This window comes from Mytilus trossulus, chromosome 2 (genome assembly GCF_036588685.1).
Source record: "Mytilus trossulus isolate FHL-02 chromosome 2, PNRI_Mtr1.1.1.hap1, whole genome shotgun sequence".
Lineage (NCBI taxonomy): Eukaryota > Metazoa > Mollusca > Bivalvia > Mytilida > Mytilidae > Mytilus > Mytilus trossulus.
The window spans coordinates 20323962-20345038 of record NC_086374.1 but is presented as its reverse complement, the minus strand read 5'-3'; the positions used below and the strand labels follow the sequence as shown (position 1 = coordinate 20345038).

Here is a 21077-nt window from a genome sequence, read left to right as displayed (position 1 = left end):
AAAATGGATGACCCAGTGCGTATTTTCATCGACTCTTTTCCGTTTTAAGGCAATTTTCAGCCTTCTAGAGTAGTGCGATACCCTCACGTTGTAGTTATATTTTAGCTGTCTTTATGAGCAGAGTATATAATCCCTAGCCATCCAGAATCCGCGGCAGTGGGGTACCCAAATGCGTAAGTTATTAAATTGGACTTTTTTCCGTGTTCTGCACGAAATTGTCGGCTTAACAATGCTTATTACTGAAGTTCTTTGCCCTCACGTTTTAGTACTATATTATGGCTAATTTGAAGATCAGAGTCTATGATTACTAGCCATACAGAACTTTTGAGGCAATGGGTTGGAAAGTTAGAGACCTTAGTGCGTATTTCAGCAAATTTGACTTTTTAACCGGATTTTTGTGACAAAAATGTCGGGGATGCACGGCGGGCGGGCGGCAATCAAATGTTGTCCGTGCATTTACGCATGAACTGTTCTACTAAAGCTTCCCAAATTTTAATATGTTGTTACTGACAACTAAATGAAGGTCAAGTTCAATAAAAACAAGTTAAATTCTATGATTTTACAGATAATATGATTTTTTAGATTTTAACTATCTTAAATGGACATTTGGATACGTTATTTCCTGTGTACAGAATTTTAAACTTTTGCACTTGTGGATGTAAATACACTATTCTACTGGTGGAGGATTATTCGACTACCGTATATTTTAGTGATTTTAACAATATAATTATATTGGATTTATTTCCAAGTGCTCCAATATTGGAGGGATTTACGTAAGAAGAAGAAGAAGAAGAATGGCGATTTTGACTTTTACCGTTCAGGAGTTATGGTTCTTGAAAGATTGAAAAATGGCGTTTCCAGTCGTGTCCGTGCATTTACGCATGAACTGTTCTACGAAAGCTTCCCAAATTTTAATATGTTGTTACTGGTGACAAAATGGAGGTCAAGTTCAATAATGACGATTTTGACTTTTACCGTGCAGGAGTTATGGTTCTTGAAAGATTTGTTTCAACCAAAGCTTTTCAAATTCTAATATGTTGTTACTGACGACAAAATAGAGGTCAAGTTCAATAATGACGATTTTGACTTTTACCGTTCAGGAGTTATGGTTCTTGAAAGAATTGGAACCATTCAATCTAAGCTTTTCAAATTTTAATATGTTTATACTGACAGAGACATATACTGATGACAAAATAGAGGTCAAATTTGATATTGACGATATTTACTTTCACCAATCATCAGTAATGGTTCTTGTGATATTGCCAGGACACAAATAAATGCTAATAAATCCGGTTTGCTGTCGTTGTGACAGCCTCTTGTTTCAGTGTTGCGGACGAAATTTTCGGACTTTAAGAATGCTAACCCCAGAAATTCTTTTCCCTTACTTTGAAGTACTTTCTATGAGCTATTTATTATGGTAGAATTGGTTGTCTCAAATGCGTACTCAGTACTCTGATAAAATTTAACTTGTTTTCCGTGTTACGCACGAAATTTTCAGACTTCAAGAATATTTTCTTCTAGAAGTTCTACCCGCTGTACGACTGTATACTATCTGTTTATCAGACCAGTCTATAATCCCTAGCCATACAGAACTTTCGAGGAAAGAAAAGTGGTGATCCAACTGCGTATTTCATCAAAATTTCCTTTTTTCAGAGTTTTAAACAACGGAGAAGGTCCGGTAAGGACTGATTTTGGCCAAAAATGTCAGGTTCATCTGACGAAATATTTTGACCACTTTTTAAACACGTAAGTGTCTATTTCACTTGATCCAGTTAGTTTATGTTTAACTGATTTAGTCATGAAAAACGATCCGATTCAAGCTCAAATATGAAAAATCTACCAAATATGCCGAAAAATGTCACTTTACAGATGGTTTTTGTCAAAAATGAAAGTGGCCGCATCCGTGTTCATCCGTGACAACCTTTATATATGTTATGTATTATCATAAAATACAACTTACATTTCAATATTAAGGATGAACACGAATGCGGCCAATTTCGTTTTACACGGAAACCGTCTAAAATTTAACTAAAATGCTAAACTTTGAAGATTTCAGTAATTTAGCATGACTTAATGGTGCTTCAACCCGATATATGTGCATTGTATGGTCAAAAACAGCACATATTTATGTAGCAGAAGCATTCTTCTATCCAATAAATAACTATAAATTTATATTTTAACAATTTTGTAAAACTGTAATATTTTGGGGCCAAAAAGGGGTCTTACCGGACCTACTCCTTTTCAGCTTTTAAGCTTACCAAGGAAGTTCTCATTCTTTATGTAAGAGTACTATCTAATAGCTGTTTTAGAGCAGATTCTATAATCCCTGGCTATACGCAACTGCCGAATCAATGGGTTGGAATTTTAGTGACCCCAATGCGTATTTTATCAATTTGACTTTTTTTCCGTGTTAGGAACGACATTTTCGGCGTTTGAAAATTCTTATTGTCATCTCGGGAACTTTTATAGCTGACTAAGCGGTAATGGGATTTGCTCATTGTTGAAGGCCGTACGGTGACCTATATTTTTTAATTTCTGTGTCATTTGGTCTCTTGTGGAGGTTTGTCTCATTGACAGTCATACCACATCTTTTTTATAATTATATTTTGTATAGAGAATCATTGCAAGGTCTATATTTACATATCTTAGACAGGCTGGACCTAATTTTTTTAAACACCTGATCAACGGTAGATTCTATTGTTTATATTTTAAAGTTTGATTAACTAAGCTATCTGTTTCTTTCTTTTCCATACGAAATGGTTTATTTGTAATTGATCCTAGCTCTTACTTCCATTGTCGAGCGTCAAGTTTTATAGAACCTTGTGTTTGTTTTACAGATTACATTAGCAGTAAGTCAACTGTGTCTGGTGCATGGAATGATTGTAAGGTGGTCATGTACATCTGGTAGCCGGTACATTTGAACAGGTATCATTTTATGTTTCACCTTTGGCGCAAAGGCTATCAGCATAAAATTTCAATCAAACCAGTAAAGTAAGGTTTCTTCTCAGTACGTGCACACTTGATTTATAAACTGTAAATTTTATTAGTTATTTTACACGAAGAAGCTAGAGGATAAGCTAACCCTTTCAGAGCGCATGAGATCATCTTTGTTTTTTGATGGGCTCCTGTGTCAGTTTCCAGTGTTCTATATAGTGTTTATCGTCAGTTTTTCGTTTTTATTCACTGTGTTGTCAGTTTCTACACAATTTGAGAGTTTTGAATTGCAAAACGTAAGTTTGGAACTAACCAACTTTTTTTTCTTCTAAAATTGAAAGAGGACTTGATTTATAGTATTTATGAAGACTGCAAGAAATCATGAAAATCAGACGAGGCCATCTTGACTTGTAGTACGACAATGTAATGTGGACTGTAAATATTTATTTAGCTATTCTGTGAAGGAACTAAATAAAATAAAAATCGCCATGACATTCCAACTTATCATGGAAAAAAACCTTCATATTTTAAAATATATTGAAGCTGCTAAACAAACAGACACAATAACACTCATGTTCGTATCAATTTAAAATAGTTCTTTAACTGGTACTCCAATACTTCACTTACATGTTGTCATTACGACACTGTTTGCAATTTCCATTTGTACTATTAAAATTTGTCACAAATTCCTTCAAAATCAATATAGTTTATCCATATTTTATTAATATCGGTTTGGCCGGATCGACTTGGGGCCGGATCGACGTGGGACGGATCGACTTGGGCCGGATCGACTTGGGGCCGGATTGACTTGGGGCCGGATCGGTTTGGGGCCGGAACGACCGGATACCCGACACAGAAGTGCTCCCAAAACGGACAGAAAGACATATAACTGTCAGACAAACATATAGATTACTAAACGGACACAGTCGACTAATTTCAGTGGTACCCTTGTTAAAACGAAAATTACAATGACGAAATTGTTGTATGATGGTCTTTCTATCTATGTTTATCAAAACTGTTACACATGTATGATTCTTTTGATTTATTTTCCATTTAGGTTTTGTTTTGTTTGTAATTTGTGGTTGTTACCCTACATCCATTAAGGTTTTGTTGGAATTATTATGCAATGGTGTATGTAGCGTTTAAGAAATATAAAAAAAAAATGAATAGAAATGTGTCAATTGTGATTTGAATTTACAGCTCCTGCTCGGTGTTGAAAGCGTCATTGAGAATTCAATATAAGACAGTTAGAGTATTCTTCTCATGGTTTATGTCTGTATGTTGATATTTTGAGTCATAGGTTTGATATTATCTTTTCAGTATTTGTCAGCAGTTAATTGTTTCCAGTCTTGTTTATATCAACTTTAAAATGATTTAAGCATATTTTATTCTACACACCATTTGTATCAAGAAAAGTTTAATAACAGTTTAAAGATAAATCATATAAACAACCACATATTTAACAAAACATTAAAAACAAAGGAGAGAGTCAGATATTCAAATAACAAATGGCTGGTTCTCTACTATCGTTTCCTTCCTGCTATAGTATTGGTCGCCAAATTTTGCGTTTGTTCGTAATCTGAAAAAGAAGTAATGAAATAAAATATCTATATACATTGTAAATAAACAGATAGATGCTATATCTAATATTTCAAAACATGTATTTGTGAAAACGATTTTCTTCCCAACTACTAGTAGTTAAAATAGTCAAAACTTTTTCATAATGTATAATAAATTCAAATAAGTCACAATGCGATATGGGCTTTGCTCATTGTTGAAGGCAGTACGGTGACCTATAGTTGTATACTTCTGTGTTAATTTGGTCTCTTGTGGATAGTTGTCTCATTGGCAATCATACCACTTCTTCTATTTAATATATACAGTCGGATGGAACGTGATTTCCAGATCAAATGAACACTAACCATTTTGGCTGCATTTGATACTTATTTTCAGACTGATTGCCCAATTTCAATAAACATCAAAACCTAACATCTGGCTTTTTGATTAAATGAATAGACTACATAAATTAATTATGTACCTGTTGTTACACATTTGTTACATTCACACTTGTCTATTACTGGAATCTTTGCTGAAATGATGCCGTCTATTCCCTCACATTGGACTTGTACAGTGGTGAATCCTCCAATGTTACCAGTACAGCATGAACAATCTTTAATCATTGCTTCTACATACTCTATTCCTTCAGGCAACAACATTGGTTTATTAACGCTATCTCCACATCCCCCAGAACAATAGTTATATGTCACATTTCCAACAGATACACAGCCATCTCTTATCAGTGGTTTAGATTCTGTGTATAGTTGACATGTATCTGTAAAATATAACATTTTGATTTTGATTTCCCATGCAATGAAGGTGTAAGGGTAACATAATGTTTGTACGTCAGAATAAAGCAAAATAACTAAAAATGGAGAGTGGAGAATGGTGAATTATACCTGTTTTAATAGTAAGCTAAACCTCTCACTTGTATGACAGTCGCATCAATATCCGTTAAATGTAAAAGAATGTGTGAAAGAAACAAACAGAAATGTAAAATAGGTAAAAATGTAAAAGCTATCAGTTTTCATGAAATCCTTTATTAAACTCGCACTAATGGTATCTAATTATCAGATTACATTTTCACCCCCAGAGACCCTTAAGCAATTTGCCTAAAACTTGACATGTAATGTAGAGAGAAACAACTCTTATGTGAAGGCTTTTTAAAAAAAAAAGAGTCTTAGATGTGAATCCTATTTAATGAGTCTTAGACATGCTCTGGAATCACTGATTTTAAATTACATACCTTTAGGTTTTTCACATCTTGAACAGCAATCACTGATTGGAACAAGAACCTCACCCTGAAATGTAACATTTATTTTGTCATTTATATATAAATTTACTCAATTCTTGTCTTATTATCTGAAGTTATGTAGTTCAGATAAAATGTTTATGGCTAGTTTTTGTTTTTATTGTAAGTAAATATCGAAAATCATTTCTAAACTTATATTTCTCATCATAATTATGTTTGACTTGGAAATTCGGCTACACAGAATTTAAAATAATTTCAGTATAGATATCATGGTAGATTCTAGTTAAACCAATTATTCGTATTTAAATGTCTCATTAATAAGTTAGGAATGTGGCCAACTCCTATATTCCATCTTTGAATATTTCGTTCTGTTTTCATATCTTTCACTCATATTCATTAGTATAAGGTATAACAACATCAACCAGTAGGTAAAAAAACAAGCACTTTTGATTCTCATGCTTTCTAATTTTTTAATCACAAGTGAACTTTGAATGTTTAAAATAGAATGACTTACAGGTAGACATGATGTGATTTCCTGGCATTTTCTGTAACATTTGATCTGAGAGTCCACACATTCACACTGTTCACATTTATTTTCAGGATTAGACCATGATTCACCGTTCTAAAATACAAGTTTGGTAAGTTAGTTTCAGGAAATTTCAATTGAGGATTTAGACTGAAGTAAAACATATTAAAACAATTTCAAGTGATAATCACAATGAAAGTAATTCATAAGTTGTTAGAAGTAGGGATAAGGTTTAACTTGCAAAATAACTTACCACTTTTAAAATATTTCTGAATGGTAGTGGATTATATATGAATGATGGATCTACCATTTAAATTTTTATAAAGTCGATTATCTTTACATATTTGGATTAGAACAATAAACATTATCAAAGAATTGAAAGCTTGAATGTTACCTCCTTAACACCAAGAGATGTATTGCAGACACATTGTTCCTCCAAGACACACACATCGTTATAGTTGAGGAAATAACCTTCCTTACAGATACATCCCTGCTCTTCTTCAGTACACATCTCTGATTCAGGCAAATGACGATTAGCACATGTCTTCTGGCAATAAGAATAGTTTGTCCATTGCTGATGATCTTTGTCGCATACTAAATAAAGAAGTAATGTGTTCATATATTTATAAGAATTTTCTGTTTCAGTTCATACTTCTTGTAGATAGTATTTAGTTAATGCATTTTCATTTCAATAGGTGTTCAGTGTTATCATAAAAATATGTCGAAATTAAGCTAAATTTTATATGTACATATTTGTCAGCGCTAAGCGCTTATTAACTTAGTGGCCCCGCGTCGACTCTGTTGTCCCAAGTGGTGAATGACGACAAGAAGCCAGAGAGAGAAGGTAATGCGGGCTACCACTATATACACTTTAAAATTTCAAGATCCATATTAAATTTAATTATTGACTACTTACAACAATCCTGCTGGTAACATACTGTAACATCCCTTATAGTGGTATTACATTTGTCATTTGGTTCTTGGAGTGTTTTGCTTCTTTCTGTGAGTCCTAATCCACAAGAAGCAGTGCAGTCTGACCATTCAGACCACGTAGAGAATACACATTCACCTTAAACGAAAAGGATTATATAATGATAATCAAAAAATGATAATTTAAAGAAGCCTCCCTTTATGGATATACATTACTAAAACGGGAATGAATCCACAAATAAAGACAATTTCTCAGAGAAATAAATGGGAATTTGATTTCGCATTGATGAGAAAAAGTTGGGTTGTTCTTAGTGTTAACTTGATATGGCTCTGTCATTTCACTTACAATTTTTAAAAATCTAATACACTTATTACTGCCGACAGAACATGGTTGTGCCTAAACAATAATATTAAGTACACTTACAACTGCCAGCATTACATGGTTCTGAATCGACTTTGTCAAGCGGTGGACATAGTTCTTCATCAGAAGATTTAACATAGCTTCGTTGTCGGATTTTGTTGCCCTCTCCACAGGTAACAGTGCATTGTCCCCATTCAGTCCACTGTGAAACTTGACAACCTTGAAAGATTTAAAAAAAAAACATATAACTAATTAACACCTGTATGTTTCTTCACTGATGAAATCAAATCACAAACAAGTCAATCTCAGAATATTTATTCTTTTTTAGTAGAAAAAACATTTTTAATTCATTATAAGGTTTTCTAGAATTTTATATTTTAAAATGTTATTATACATTTCAAATGCCAATTTCTTTACTCCATAGCTTATTTCTGTTCTGTTATTGATTTCTTTTAGATAACAGAAAGAATTGGTAAGTACCAATATTATAGATTCTATTTATGGATTGCACCTACGATTAGATTTTAAAAAAAATATATCTGTTCCACAAATCAAGGTTAATAAAAAACAAAATTTAATGCACTAAAAACTGACAGATTTATTTCTTCAATCTAATCTACTATTTTCCATATCCAATGACACGGTATCATTCAAAACTTAAAGGTGCAAACTTAACATTTTGAATTTTAGTAAATAGTAACAAAGGATAATTATTTAATTTATAACTTTTATATCTATACAAATATAATTATAAAAACATAATAAAACATAATATATGAAATTCAAATAGTCTACAATGTTTAAATTGAAAGAACAATGGACTTGATGATTGAACAACATTTTGAAATCTATACTACATAATTGAGGATTTATTACAATTGGAGTATGGAAAAGATATGTATATACTATTTATTGTCAAACTTAATTCAGACGATCTCCTTACATGCCACATCATTGTTACACGGTTCCACCTCTGTATTATTTCCTGGACATTTGCCTCCAAGACATGAAGGTATTGGATCATTACAACCTCTGGTTCGGACACGTTCACCACCTTCACATGTTCTGGAACATTGACCCCATTCTGACCATAGTGACCAGGCTCCATCAACTAAAGAGAATGAAGCAATTTATCATTAAAAATGTCTGTACAGGAAAGATATTTGTCTGGCCTTTGATAACTTAAAGAGAATTGTAAATTAACATAACTATTAAACTTATCGTACAAAAGACATGTTTGAAATATAAAATATCAAAAAAGGTACAGCATTCACAAATGTCAATTTTATCAATAAGGTACTCACTATTTTTGTCTGGGTCAGGCAGACACATTTCTTGCATATTCGTACAGTAACTGAAATAATATAAAAGAATTATATACAAACTCTCAATAGTATAATTACTTTTGTTTAAAACGTATGAGCTCATTCTTGATTCGTTTACAACTAATCGAGTAACTATACACATATATAATCTAGTACACATGAGTTTATTCCACTTTTAAGTTTATGTCGACATTTTTTTGTGGGCATAATTCATTGCATTTTATATTCTACTCATTCTGTTCTTTATGTTATTAACAAAACTACTGTCTCTCCAGGCACTCAATCGTCCTTCACAAAGACTAACTGGTCGCCAAAAGATAATTAATAGCGCTTAAAGTGGCGTTAAACATCAACTTTCAATCATCATTTGTAAATGTATGAAATATATAGGAAAGACTTTACAATTTAATTTAATACGAATCAATACAATTTCAACTCATCAATCTCCCGAGAGAAAGTATATTGTATATCGGTCTAAATTACCATTTACTGCATTCTCCTCCTCTATTCGGAATCTCCTGCCCATTAGAGTATGGTATCCCTTCAATCAAACACTCTACACAAGTATCAGGTATAGGAACAGGCTCCGGACATTTCTCAGTCTCCATATTTGTTCCACAGTTTTCTAATTGGCCAACTTTAAGTTCCCTATAAATAACAAGTGAAAATCATGAGAAACCAAACAATGAAAAAAATGAAATTTAAAACAAAATTGTAGAACCAACACCAACTTCATTGCTTTTTTACTCCAGCGTTTTATTTTATCGTGTTGCTAAAGTGAATTTCCCCTACAATCAATTAATCAAATTACTTTTTTAGTTCTACCGCATTATAATGGTGACTGATTTTTTTTCTGTCTTTTCTAATTAAAAAAAAATCATAAATAAAAAAATTACAATTATGATGTATTATGTTTTATTTAATGGTATGGAAAACAATGCAAAGATACAGTTGTGATATCTACAGTACACCAATATCAAATAGGCGATAGTTCTTACCTGTGTCTGTATCGAACTCCTGCTTCACATGATGAGGAACATGAACCCCATGACGTCCATTCTTCCCAGTCACAACCTATTGTATATATAATAATCTAATCAGTTATTTTCAACAATATTGTTTATACACAACCTTAATTTCTAAATGCAGTATGAATCTGACATAGATCAAATTTATATGACATATTTTAGTTAAAAATGGTATCTGATAAATCATATTGAAGGTGTGATTAATGTGTGGTTTTTTTTCAAATGTATCAATATAAAAAGAAATCAATGCATCCCTGCCGAGATAAGAGTTTCGTCAAATTCGAATGTAAACAGAATATTTCCCATTGAAATATATTCTATTGTTTTAAGTGCTGAAGGGTTTCATTGATGATGGATTTCAGCAAAAACAGCTCATAAATATATTGAATGAACTTATATATAAATATTATTCAAAATAGGGAAACAAGTGTCCTTCCCTGAGATTTTTTCTGGTTTTCTAATAATCTTTTGATCAAGACCCCTTCCTATAAAGGAATATACTTGCAAATGCCTAAAACATATTTTTGATAGCAAACAGAATTCAATTCAATTCAATAAAGTTGAACATATATCCTATAGATTAGTACTTACAGTCTTGTTTGTGATAACATGTAATACTTCCCATGGAACATTTGCTGAAAAATTGAAATTAATTAGACAATGTTTGCTAAATAAAAACAAATATTCAAAGCAATATATTGGAGAAAATAACTTGCTTTATTTGCAATCATAGTCTTGGAGAGATTTCAAGATTACTCATTCAAATTCCAAGAACAATTTTTTTAATGTTAAGAATTATCTTAGTTAAAAAAACCAAATCTAAATATCGGTTTTATCATACATTCGTCAATAGTAATACAACAGGTTGTGCTAGTCCATGGATTTAATTCATTTTGATTTATTCAAAAACAAATTTTCTCAAATTATTTATATTACCATTCTTCACATGGACTGCCATCCTTTGGAACAGTAAAGTTTTCATGGATTATAACACCATTGACATAATAACATGGACATTCTTCTTCTTTAACACAGTTTGCATTGTCATCCATAACTTCTCCAGCAGGACATCCACAGCCAGGTTCACAATCATCTGGTTCTATACAGGTATCCATTCTAAGTGCTTTGCATGTTCCGGGACATTGTTTAACACATTCCTTCATTACAAGAGGAGGTACACAAGCTGAGGTTGTGCCTGAAAAAGAAGATGGTTTATTATAACATTCATCAATTTACGAATTTGTGTTCCTTTTTGGTTGAGCTAATTGGCAATATAGACATTGGGAGTAATAAATACTGTAATAATAAGAACTCAATTTTAAAATAAAATAAAACTAAGATTCATATAAATGTTATTTGCTTTATTCTAAGAAACGGAAACAGTGTCAACACATTTGGATAGAGTAGAAATGTCTCTTACGTTATGACATCACTCTTCCTATCCATATCATTTTGTGTAGATAGGTATTCAGAAATTTCACAAATATATCTTTCATTTCCCTTAAAGAAAAAAAAATAGATGTTTTGTTTTCTTACAATTGACATTTTCTCCTATACATGGCTCATCCTCTGTCTTTACGTCTGGACATTTCCTCTGTCTTGTTCTTTGTCCTTGTTCACAGTTTTGACTGCTACAGTCGGACCAGTCGCTCCAAGTTTCACAATATGGTGTTGTTGCTGAAAGAGTTGACAATATTATGATATACATGTATTTATCATCTACTTGTAGACAGATTGAATATTAATTTTCATATCAATCTTGATAACCAAGTCTTGTGGTTTTTGTTCTTTATATGTATATACATATGAATTATTTACCAAATCACTTTTGAGTATTATCTTGGACTTCATAGATAATGATCTAAAAATACTGACAATTTTATTTTAATAATAGAAACTAATAATAAATGTTTATAAACTATACTTTACCTATACAAGTTAGAATAAGGACTTTAAAACCTTACTTGTAAAGGGACAAAGATGAGTGTTGCAATCCACTATTTCTGTCAGGTTGTTACATTCAGGACGAATAGTTACTGCAGTTCTATTCCTAGACTTGCCACCATTGTCACATGGTTTAGAGCACTCTGTCCATTCAGACCAATCACTGTATTCGCAATCTAAAGATAATGTAATCATGTCATTTTTATTAGATAAGATTTTAGTATACCTTATTTAAAGACTTACTAAATTGAAAAAAGAACAAGGTAATAAGATAATAAATTAAAAGGATTTTCATAAATAAAGTTGATGGTTGTATTATTGATGACGATTTTGAAGTAAAGCACTAATATAATATTAACATTATGCAATAACAATAAAACTTACATTGACATGATCCAGTTACACATTCAATATATCCACCTTCTGTACAGGTACTAAAGTAAAAAAAAGAAAAAATAATTCAATTTATCCACCTTTTGTACAGGTACTTTTATGAGAAAAGCACAAAAAACGCCATTCAATTTGAAGCTTTCTGTTACTGTAATTACAACCTTACGTCTGAATGACCAGCATTGTACAATGCATCCAAAAGAAAACAATACCAACAACTGATTGATATAGTGAAAGAACATAATTACAAAGCATATTGATCTATTGTTTTTTTTTAAACATTGAAGGACTTTCAAAAACATTTTTTTATGTTTGTAAAAAGAAAACATTTACAATAGTTAATATAATATAATCCATCATATCTTTTTCAAAACTTCTTCACTTAAGGTGGTACCCAACACTTCAACTAAAATGAATTTGGCTCGTTTAATTTTCTTGAAATTTTGACAAAGTATTTCCTTTGAGCCTTTGACAAAAATATAAAAATTCTAAAAAAAAAAAGAAACAACCGTTTTATCAGAAAAATTACACTGGTTGTATAGTAGTTTTTGATTTTACAGAGTTATCTCCCTGTGGTGTTAGTTGCCACCTTAAGCATTACTTTTAGAAAACCAGATACTTTGAATTGCTCAATTCTTTTTTATTTTTGTTAATCCTAGTTCGTGTTTGTTGTTGATCATACGTTAAGTAAGTATGGTTCTATGTTAGGTGCATTTTTTCAGTATCTGTGAGTTTTTACCTTGTGAAACAATACGGACTTAATCATAAATGCGAGAATAAATTGACCTACCAATTAGTGCAACCGGGAGCATTAACAACTGTACCGATTTGTAAGATATCACCAATGCTAACTCCTTCTGATGTTGATGTAAAACCTGGTTTTCCATCTTTTTCTATGTAACCTATAACTTTAGTTGTGTCATATCCAAATTTTTCTTGGAAGATTTCTTTGGTAAATATACATTGATCTAAAAAATAAATCACATAATTGTTAAAGAGTACAGCTACTATCCAAACATGATTCCCTATCTATTCTATGATTGTGTAAGGAAAAACAATGTGTTTAAATAAATGTTGTTAAGTTGGTATAAGTAGACATAATATATATGTAAAGGATATAAGTAGCAAGTTTTCTCTTTTATTGTTATATTATTATCATATTTTATTTTAGTACGTACCTGGAACTGTTGTTGATAAGGTGACTGTTACTGTTGTGGTAACTGAAAAAATAAAGATAGTGTCCTTAACGTTGTACAAAAATAAACACTGCAGTATATCTCATGTTGTATAGAGATAAGTTCCCATCCTCTTCCCCAAGATTGTGGTATAAAAAAGCAAAACAATAATTACAGAACTGCAAGGTAAATTAAAAATTTTTATGAGAAAGTCCATAAAATCTTACAAAATTAAACATTTTGTTAAATCATCCAATGGAACAAATGCATGACACGGGTTATGTTCTTCTCATATATGTTATGATGGTATGATACTTAACCCCTAACGGGAAGGATTGTGCCTGATATTCATATGATGAAATCATAATCTTTCAATCAGTTTAATTGGAGTCTGGAGCTGGCATGTCAGTTAACTGCTAGTAATCAGTTGTTATTTATGTATTATTGGCATTCTGTTTATTTTCTTTAGTTACATCTTCTGACATCAGACTCGGACTTTTCTTGAACTGAATTTTAGATGTGCTTATTGTTATGCGTTTCCTTGTCTACATTGGCTAGGGGTAATGGGGAGGAGGGTTGAGATCACATAAACATGTTTAACCCCGCTGCATTTTTGCGCCTGTCCCAAGTCAGGACCCTCTGGCCTTTGTTAGTCTTGTATTATTTAAATTTTAGTTTCTTGTGTACAATTTGGAAATTAGTATGGCGTTCATTATCACTGAACTAGTGAATATTTGTTTAGGGGGCAGCTGAAGGACGCCTCCTGGTACGGGAATTTCTCGCTACATTGAAGACCTGTTGGTGACCTTCTGCTGTTGTGTTTTCTATGGTGGGTTATTGTCTTTTTGACACATTCCCCATTTCCATTCTCAATTTTATTATTAAATAAATAAAATGAGATTACCTGTTGATCCAGTAGTGAGTGGTGTCATTGTTAGTGAAGTAGAGGTAATTTGAGGACTAATCGTAGTTGAACCTTTGGCTGTTGTAGTTTCTGTTGGAATATATGTCGTCGTAACTGTTGGTGTTTTCTCTGTGGTAGATATTAGAGTTGCAATACGTGATGTACCTGTCACTTCTGAAAGTATATTTACCATTTAAATGCACTCATAGTATTGTATTGGAGAAGAAAACCAACAAACTGACTGTCAACAACTTTCGATGACATAATATTCCACGTTTTCAACTATTTGGGAACTAACATCTTTTTACTTTCAAAATTAATAATATGAAGTATACCATTCGGCCTACTAGATTAATATTGAAAAAGCTAAATTTTATTGTGTTTCACAATCGTATCACTTAGAACAACGAAAAAGCGTTCAATGCGGTAAATCAACAAGCAGGTAAAACATGACAAATGAATAGTGTTTCGTTGTTATAATTATTGTGTTTTTTATTTCACTTTTTTCAGATTTAAATAGTTTCTAAAAGACCATTTCCGTTTCTAAATATTTTCCAGGAAAGCAGTTTACGCTAAGTCAAATGAAATCTATCTTGGAGCCTATGCTTTTCAATAATGGTATACATTGATTTCTCACCTGAATAAATATAAGGCATCAAAATAATTAACGAGTATATATTATTAGATCTAATCGAAGCGATCAACCTTAAGAGCAATCTTTAAATGGAAAACTACATGTTTCATAACAAGAACAACTTACCGGTAGTTGTCGTTTGAGTAGTAGTAAATGCAGTGCTTGTCACTGAAATTGAAAAATATATAAAATATATAATAAGTATCATAACTTGATAGTACGGATAAGTAGAAAACATACTTTTAATTTAATTTACTTTTGTAAACAGAAAGATATACCAGTATGTACATGTACGGGGCGCCGAATGGGACTCGTGTGGTTTTGTAAACACAATTCAATTTTGTACGGATAAAAGTGACTTTTGTTCAACAAAAATGAGTTCAATTTAAAAAAATTTGTAACATACTACAAATTTAAAATTTTGTCATACAAAATTATCTTTCATTGGACAAAAGTCACTTTCGTCATGACAAAATTAATTTTTGTTACACAGACTTGACTTTTGTTACCTAATTTGAAAATTGGAAGACAAAAGTCAATTTTGTATGCAAATAAGTTTAGTTTGGATTCTGTGAACTAATTTGCATACAAAATCGACTTTTGTGAGACAAAATTGACTTTTGTGAGAAAAATTGACTTTTGTGTGATAAAATTGACTTTTGTGAGACAAAATTGACTTTTGTGAGACAAAATTGACTTTTGTGAGACAAAATTGACTTTTGTGAGACAAAATTGACTTTTGTCGTCACAAAATCGACTTTTGTGAGACAAAATTGACAAAATTGAGTCTGTCTCACAAAACTGAGACAAAATTCAATTTTGTCTCACAAAAGTCAGTTTTGTCTCACAAAAGTCAGTTTTGTCTCACAAAAGTCAGTTTTGTCTCACAAAAGTCAATTTTGTTCTATAATCGGCATACTTATACGTTAAAGAGACATTTAAAACACGACAAAAACTACCGTCAACATGTATAATTAGTTAACAAAGGTACCAAGATTATAATTTAGTACGCCAGATATATAAATTATATATCAATGAAAAAAGGGTATTCATCAGAGTAATTATGACAGATATTTTATTTACGTTTTCAAATGATTTTTGTTTCTAGTGAATATTGAAATATAATATAAGGACCAATATAAACAAATATTTATACCTGTAGGTGTTACAACAGTGCTTGGGGTAGTAACTGAAAAGAAAAAAGAAACCAAAATGAGACTTAGTAATTGATATACATGCAAAAGAGATATTATATTTTTTAAATAGGGTAAATACTATTTTTTATTAATAAGTCGGGGGGGGGGGGGGGGGGGGGGGGGGGGGGGAGGAGGGTATGTCCATTATTCACAACCGACGAAATTCGTTGTTATCTTTTTAAGTTTGATTAACTGTTTTAAATTCGTTCGATACAACTTGATATGTGAGTATTATAGTAGAAAAGAAGTCGATTAAAAAAGCAAATGCCACGTTTATTTGCACACACACATTCACTTTCAATAGTACTGGCATGTACTACAAAAACAAACTGACAATTTAGTATTCTTGAATTTACTTTAGTATTCTTGAACTTACAATGTAGACAGATTTAAGTAAGACAATCTTTTCGATATACGTTTTTTTTTAAATTAAAAACTTGTTATTCTGCAGTAATTTAGGTAATATTTTTGGAATTTAAACAAATCAACGTAGTTGATTTATTGTTTAAGTAGAGGTTGGCTGTGATGTACCAACAGTGGTTGTACCTGGAGTAGGTGTTGGTTGTGATGTACCGGCAGTTGTTGTACCTGGAGTAGGTGTTTGCTGTGATGTACCAACAGTGGTTGTACCTGGAGTAGGTGTTGACTGTGATGTACCGACAGTTGTTGTACCTGTAGTATGTGAAGCCTGTGATGTACCAACAGTGGTTGTACCTGGAGTAGGTGTTGGCTGTGATGTACCAGCAGTTGTTGTACCTGGAGTAGGTGTTGGCTGTGAAGTACCAACAGTGGTTGTAACTGAAGCAGGTGTTGGCTGTGATGTACCAACAGTGGTTGTACCTGGAGTAGGTGTTTGCTGTGATGTACCTACAGTGGTTGTACCTGGAGTGGGTGTAGCCTGTGATGTACCGACAGTGGTTGAACCTGGAGTAGGTGTTGGCTGTGATGTACCGACAGTGGTTGTACCTGGAGAAGGTGTTGGCTGTGATGTACCGACAGTTGTTGTACCTGAAGTAGGTGTTGGCTGTGATGTACCGACAGTGGTTGTACCTGGAGTAGGTGTTGCCTGTGATGTACCGACAGTGGTTGTTGTACCTTCAGTAGGTGTTGTACCGACAGTGGTTGTGGTTCCTGGAGTAGGGGTTGGCTGTGATGTACCGACAGTGGTTGTTGTACCTTCAGTAGGTGTTGTACCGACAGTGGTTGTGGTACCTGGAGTAGGTGTTGGCTGTGATGTACCGACAGTGGTTGTGGTACCTGGAGTAGGTGTTTGCTGTGATGTACCGACAGTGGTTGTTGTAGCTTGTGTAGGTGTTGTACCAACTGAAATTGTAGTACCTGGAGTAGGTGTTGACTGTGATGTACCAACAGTGGTTGTACCTGGAGTCGGTGTTGGCTGTGATGTACCAACAGTGGTTGTACCTGGAGTAGGTGTAGACTGTGAAGTACCGACAGTTGTTGTACCTGTAGTATGTGAAGCCTGTGATGTACCAACAGTGGTTGTACCTGGAGTAGGTGTTGGCTGTGATGTACCAGCAGTTGTTGTACCTGGAGTTGGTGTTGGCTGTGAAGTACCAACAGTGGTTGTAACTGAAGCAGGTGTTGGCTGTGATGTACCAACAGTAGTTGTACCTGGAGTAGGTGTTTGCTGTGATGTACCTACAGTGGTTGTACCTGGAGTGGGTGTAGCCTGTGATGTACCGACAGTGGTTGAACCTGGAGTAGGTGTTGGCTGTGATGTACCGACAGTGGTTGTACCTGGAGAAGGTGTTGGCTGTGATGTACCGACAGTTGTTGTACCTGAAATAGGTGTTGGCTGTGATGTACCGACAGTGGTTGTACCTGGAGTAGGTGTTGCCTGTGATGTACCGACAGTGGTTGTTGTACCTTCAGTAGGTGTTGTACCGACAGTGGTTGTGGTACCTGGAGTAGGTGTTGGCTGTGCTGTACCGACAGTGGTTGTACCTGGAGTAGGTGTTGCCTGTGATGTACCGACAGTGGTTGTTGTACCTTCAGTAGGTGTTGTACCGACAGTGGTTGTGGTTCCTGGAGTAGGGGTTGGCTGTGATGTACCGACAGTGGTTGTTGTACCTTCAGTAGGTGTTGTACCGACAGTGGTTGTGGTACCTGGAGTAGGTGTTGGCTGTGATGTACCGACAGTGGTTGTGGTACCTGGAGTAGGTGTTTGCTGTGATGTACCGACAGTGGTTGTTGTAGCTTGTGTAGGTGTTGTACCAACTGAAATTGTAGTACCTGGAGTAGGTGTTGACTGTGATGTACCAACAGTGGTTGTACCTGGAGTCGGTGTTGGCTGTGATGTACCAACAGTGGTTGTACCTGGAGTAGGTGTAGACTGTGAAGTACCGACAGTTGTTGTACCTGTAGTATGTGAAGCCTGTGATGTACCAACAGTGGTTGTACCTGGAGTAGGTGTTGGCTGTGATGTACCAGCAGTTGTTGTACCTGGAGTAGGTGTTGGCTGTGAAGTACCAACAGTGGTTGTAACTGAAGCAGGTGTTGGCTGTGATGTACCAACAGTGGTTGTACCTGGAGTAGGTGTTTGCTGTGATGTACCTACAGTGGTTGTACCTGGAGTGGGTGTAGCCTGTGATGTACTGACAGTGGTTGAACCTGGAGTAGGTGTTGGCTGTGATGTACCGACAGTGGTTGTACCTGGAGAAGGTGTTGGCTGTGATGTACCGACAGTTGTTGTACCTGAAGTAGGTGTTGGCTGTGATGTACCGACAGTGGTTGTACCTGGAGTAGGGGTTGCCTGTGATGTACCGACAGTGGTTGTTGTACCTTCAGTACGTGTTGTACCGACAGTGGTTGTGGTTCCTGGAGTAGGGGTTGGCTGTGCTGTACCGACAGTGGTTGTACCTGGAGTAGGGGTTGGCTGTGATGTACCGACAGTGGTTGTTGTACCTTCAGTAGGTGTTGTACCGACAGTGGTTGTGGTACCTGGAGTAGGTGTTGGCTGTGATGTACCGACAGTGGTTGTGGTACCTGGAGTAGGTGTTTGCTGTGATGTACCGACAGTGGTTGTTGTAGCTTGTGTAGGTGTTGTACCAACTGAAATTGTAGTACCTGGAGTAGGTGTTGGCTGTGATGTACCAACAGTGGTTGTACCTGGAGAAGGTGTTGACTGTAATGTACCGACAGTTGTTTTAGTACCTTGATTAGGTGTTGGCTGTGATGTACCAACAGTGGTTGTACCTGGAGTAGGTGTTTGCTGTGATGTACCAACAGTGGTTGTACCTGGAGTAGGTGTTGGCTGTGATGTACCTACAGTGGTTGTACCTGGAGTAGGTGTTGGCTGTGATGTACCGACAGTGGTTGTACCTGGAGTAGGTGTTGGCTGTGATGTACCGACAGTGGTTGTACCTGGAGTAGGTGTTGGCTGTGATGTACCGACAGTGGTTGTTGTACCTGGAGTAGGTGTAGCCTGTGGTGTACCAACAGTGGTTGTTGTACCTGTAGTAGGTGTTGTACCGACAGTGGTTGTTGTACCTGGAGTAGTTGTTGACTGTGATGTACCGACTGTGGTTGTTGTACCTGGAGTAGATGTTGTACCAACAGTGGTTGTAGTACCTGGAGTAGGTGTTGGTTGTGATGTACCGACAGTGGTTGTACCTGGAGTAGTAGTTGCTTGGGATGTACCAACAGTTGTTGTTGAACCTGGAGTAGGTGTAGCCTGTGGTGTACCAACAGTGGTTGTTGTACCTGTAGTAGGTGTTGTACCGACAGTGGTTGTTGTACCTGGAGTAGTTGTTGACTGTGATGTACCGACTGTGGTTGTTGTACCTGGAGTAGATGTTGTACCAACAGTGGTTGTAGTACCTGGAGTAGGTGTTGGTTGTGATGTACCGACAGTGGTTGTACCTGGAGTAGGTGTTGCCTGGGATGTACCAACAGTTGTTGTTGAACCTGGAGTAGATGTTGGCTGTGATGTACCAACAGTTGTTGTACCTGGAGTATGTGTTGCCTGTGATGTACCAACAGTGGTTGTTGTACCTGTAGTAGATGTTGTACCAACAGTGGTTGTAGTACCTGGAGTAGGTGTAGCCTGTGATGTACCAACAGTGGTTGTACCTGGAGTAGGTGTTGGCTGTGATGTACTAACAGTGGTTGTACCTGGAGTAGGTGTAGCCTGTGATATACCAACAGTGGTTGTAGTACCTGGAGTAGGTGTTGGCTGTGATGTACCGACAGTGGTTGTAGTACCTGGAGTAGGTGTTGCCTGTGATGTACCAACAGTGGTTGTACCTGGAGTAGGTGTAGCCTGTGATGTACCAACAGTGGTTGTAGTACCTGGAGTAGGTGTTGGCTGTGATGTACCGACAGTGGTTGTAGTACCTGGAGTAGGTGTTGCCTGGGATGTACCAACAGTGGTTGTACCTGGAGTAGTAGTTGGTTTTGATGACACTGGCGTGGTCGTTGACTGGTGAGTAATACTTGGTGTTGGTGGCATTGGAGGTGTTGTGGGTTCGGCTGCTGTTGTTAAACCTTGATTGGAATTTGTATTGTTATTAGTAATAAGAAATCACTATTTTAATATCTAGTACCTTTTTAATTGACGATAAGACAACAAATGTTTGCCTGTTGTTCTTTGAACTACTGCATATTATTGTATTCATCATATCGATGATGTTAACACCATGTTAAATGATAACTAAATGATTATTTGGTATCTTCATACATGTTTAAGGGACCGTTCAATATTTATCAGATGGATGGGCTGGTGCATTCTTAATATTGCTTCATTAAAAAAGTGATTGCCCATCCTTTTAAATTCTGAAAAAAGTCCTCGCCCATCTAATAAAATCTGTAAAAAAAGTCCTTGCCCATCTAAAGCTTAAAAGAATGAAACAATATTTAAGTTCTTTTTCTATTTGAAACTTTGCAAGTTTATGTCTTGAAA

At 34.9% G+C, this 21077-nt stretch overlaps 1 protein-coding gene across 1 annotated transcript in view; it reads right to left on the bottom strand.

The window, feature by feature from the left end:
- Nucleotides 1–4304: 4304 nt before the first annotated feature.
- Nucleotides 4305–21077, bottom strand: part of LOC134706707 (mucin-19-like) — a 263376-nt gene continuing 246603 nt past the window's right edge. The window contains exons 74-95 of the mRNA XM_063565889.1: nt 19748–20662; nt 16117–16149; nt 15087–15128; nt 14327–14500; nt 13426–13467; nt 13038–13215; nt 12242–12291; nt 11878–12033; nt 11450–11590; nt 10850–11108; nt 10505–10548; nt 9884–9959; nt 9369–9533; nt 8865–8914; nt 8504–8671; nt 7624–7779; nt 7186–7338; nt 6664–6863; nt 6258–6365; nt 5738–5792; nt 4973–5266; nt 4305–4513 (exon numbers count right to left, since the gene is read on the bottom strand). Coding sequence (XP_063421959.1) covers nt 4458–4513; nt 4973–5266; nt 5738–5792; nt 6258–6365; nt 6664–6863; nt 7186–7338; nt 7624–7779; nt 8504–8671; nt 8865–8914; nt 9369–9533; nt 9884–9959; nt 10505–10548; nt 10850–11108; nt 11450–11590; nt 11878–12033; nt 12242–12291; nt 13038–13215; nt 13426–13467; nt 14327–14500; nt 15087–15128; nt 16117–16149; nt 19748–20662 — 3515 coding nt within the window. The 3' untranslated portion in view covers nt 4305–4457. The remainder of the gene's footprint in view (nt 4514–4972; nt 5267–5737; nt 5793–6257; nt 6366–6663; nt 6864–7185; nt 7339–7623; nt 7780–8503; nt 8672–8864; nt 8915–9368; nt 9534–9883; nt 9960–10504; nt 10549–10849; nt 11109–11449; nt 11591–11877; nt 12034–12241; nt 12292–13037; nt 13216–13425; nt 13468–14326; nt 14501–15086; nt 15129–16116; nt 16150–19747; nt 20663–21077) is intronic.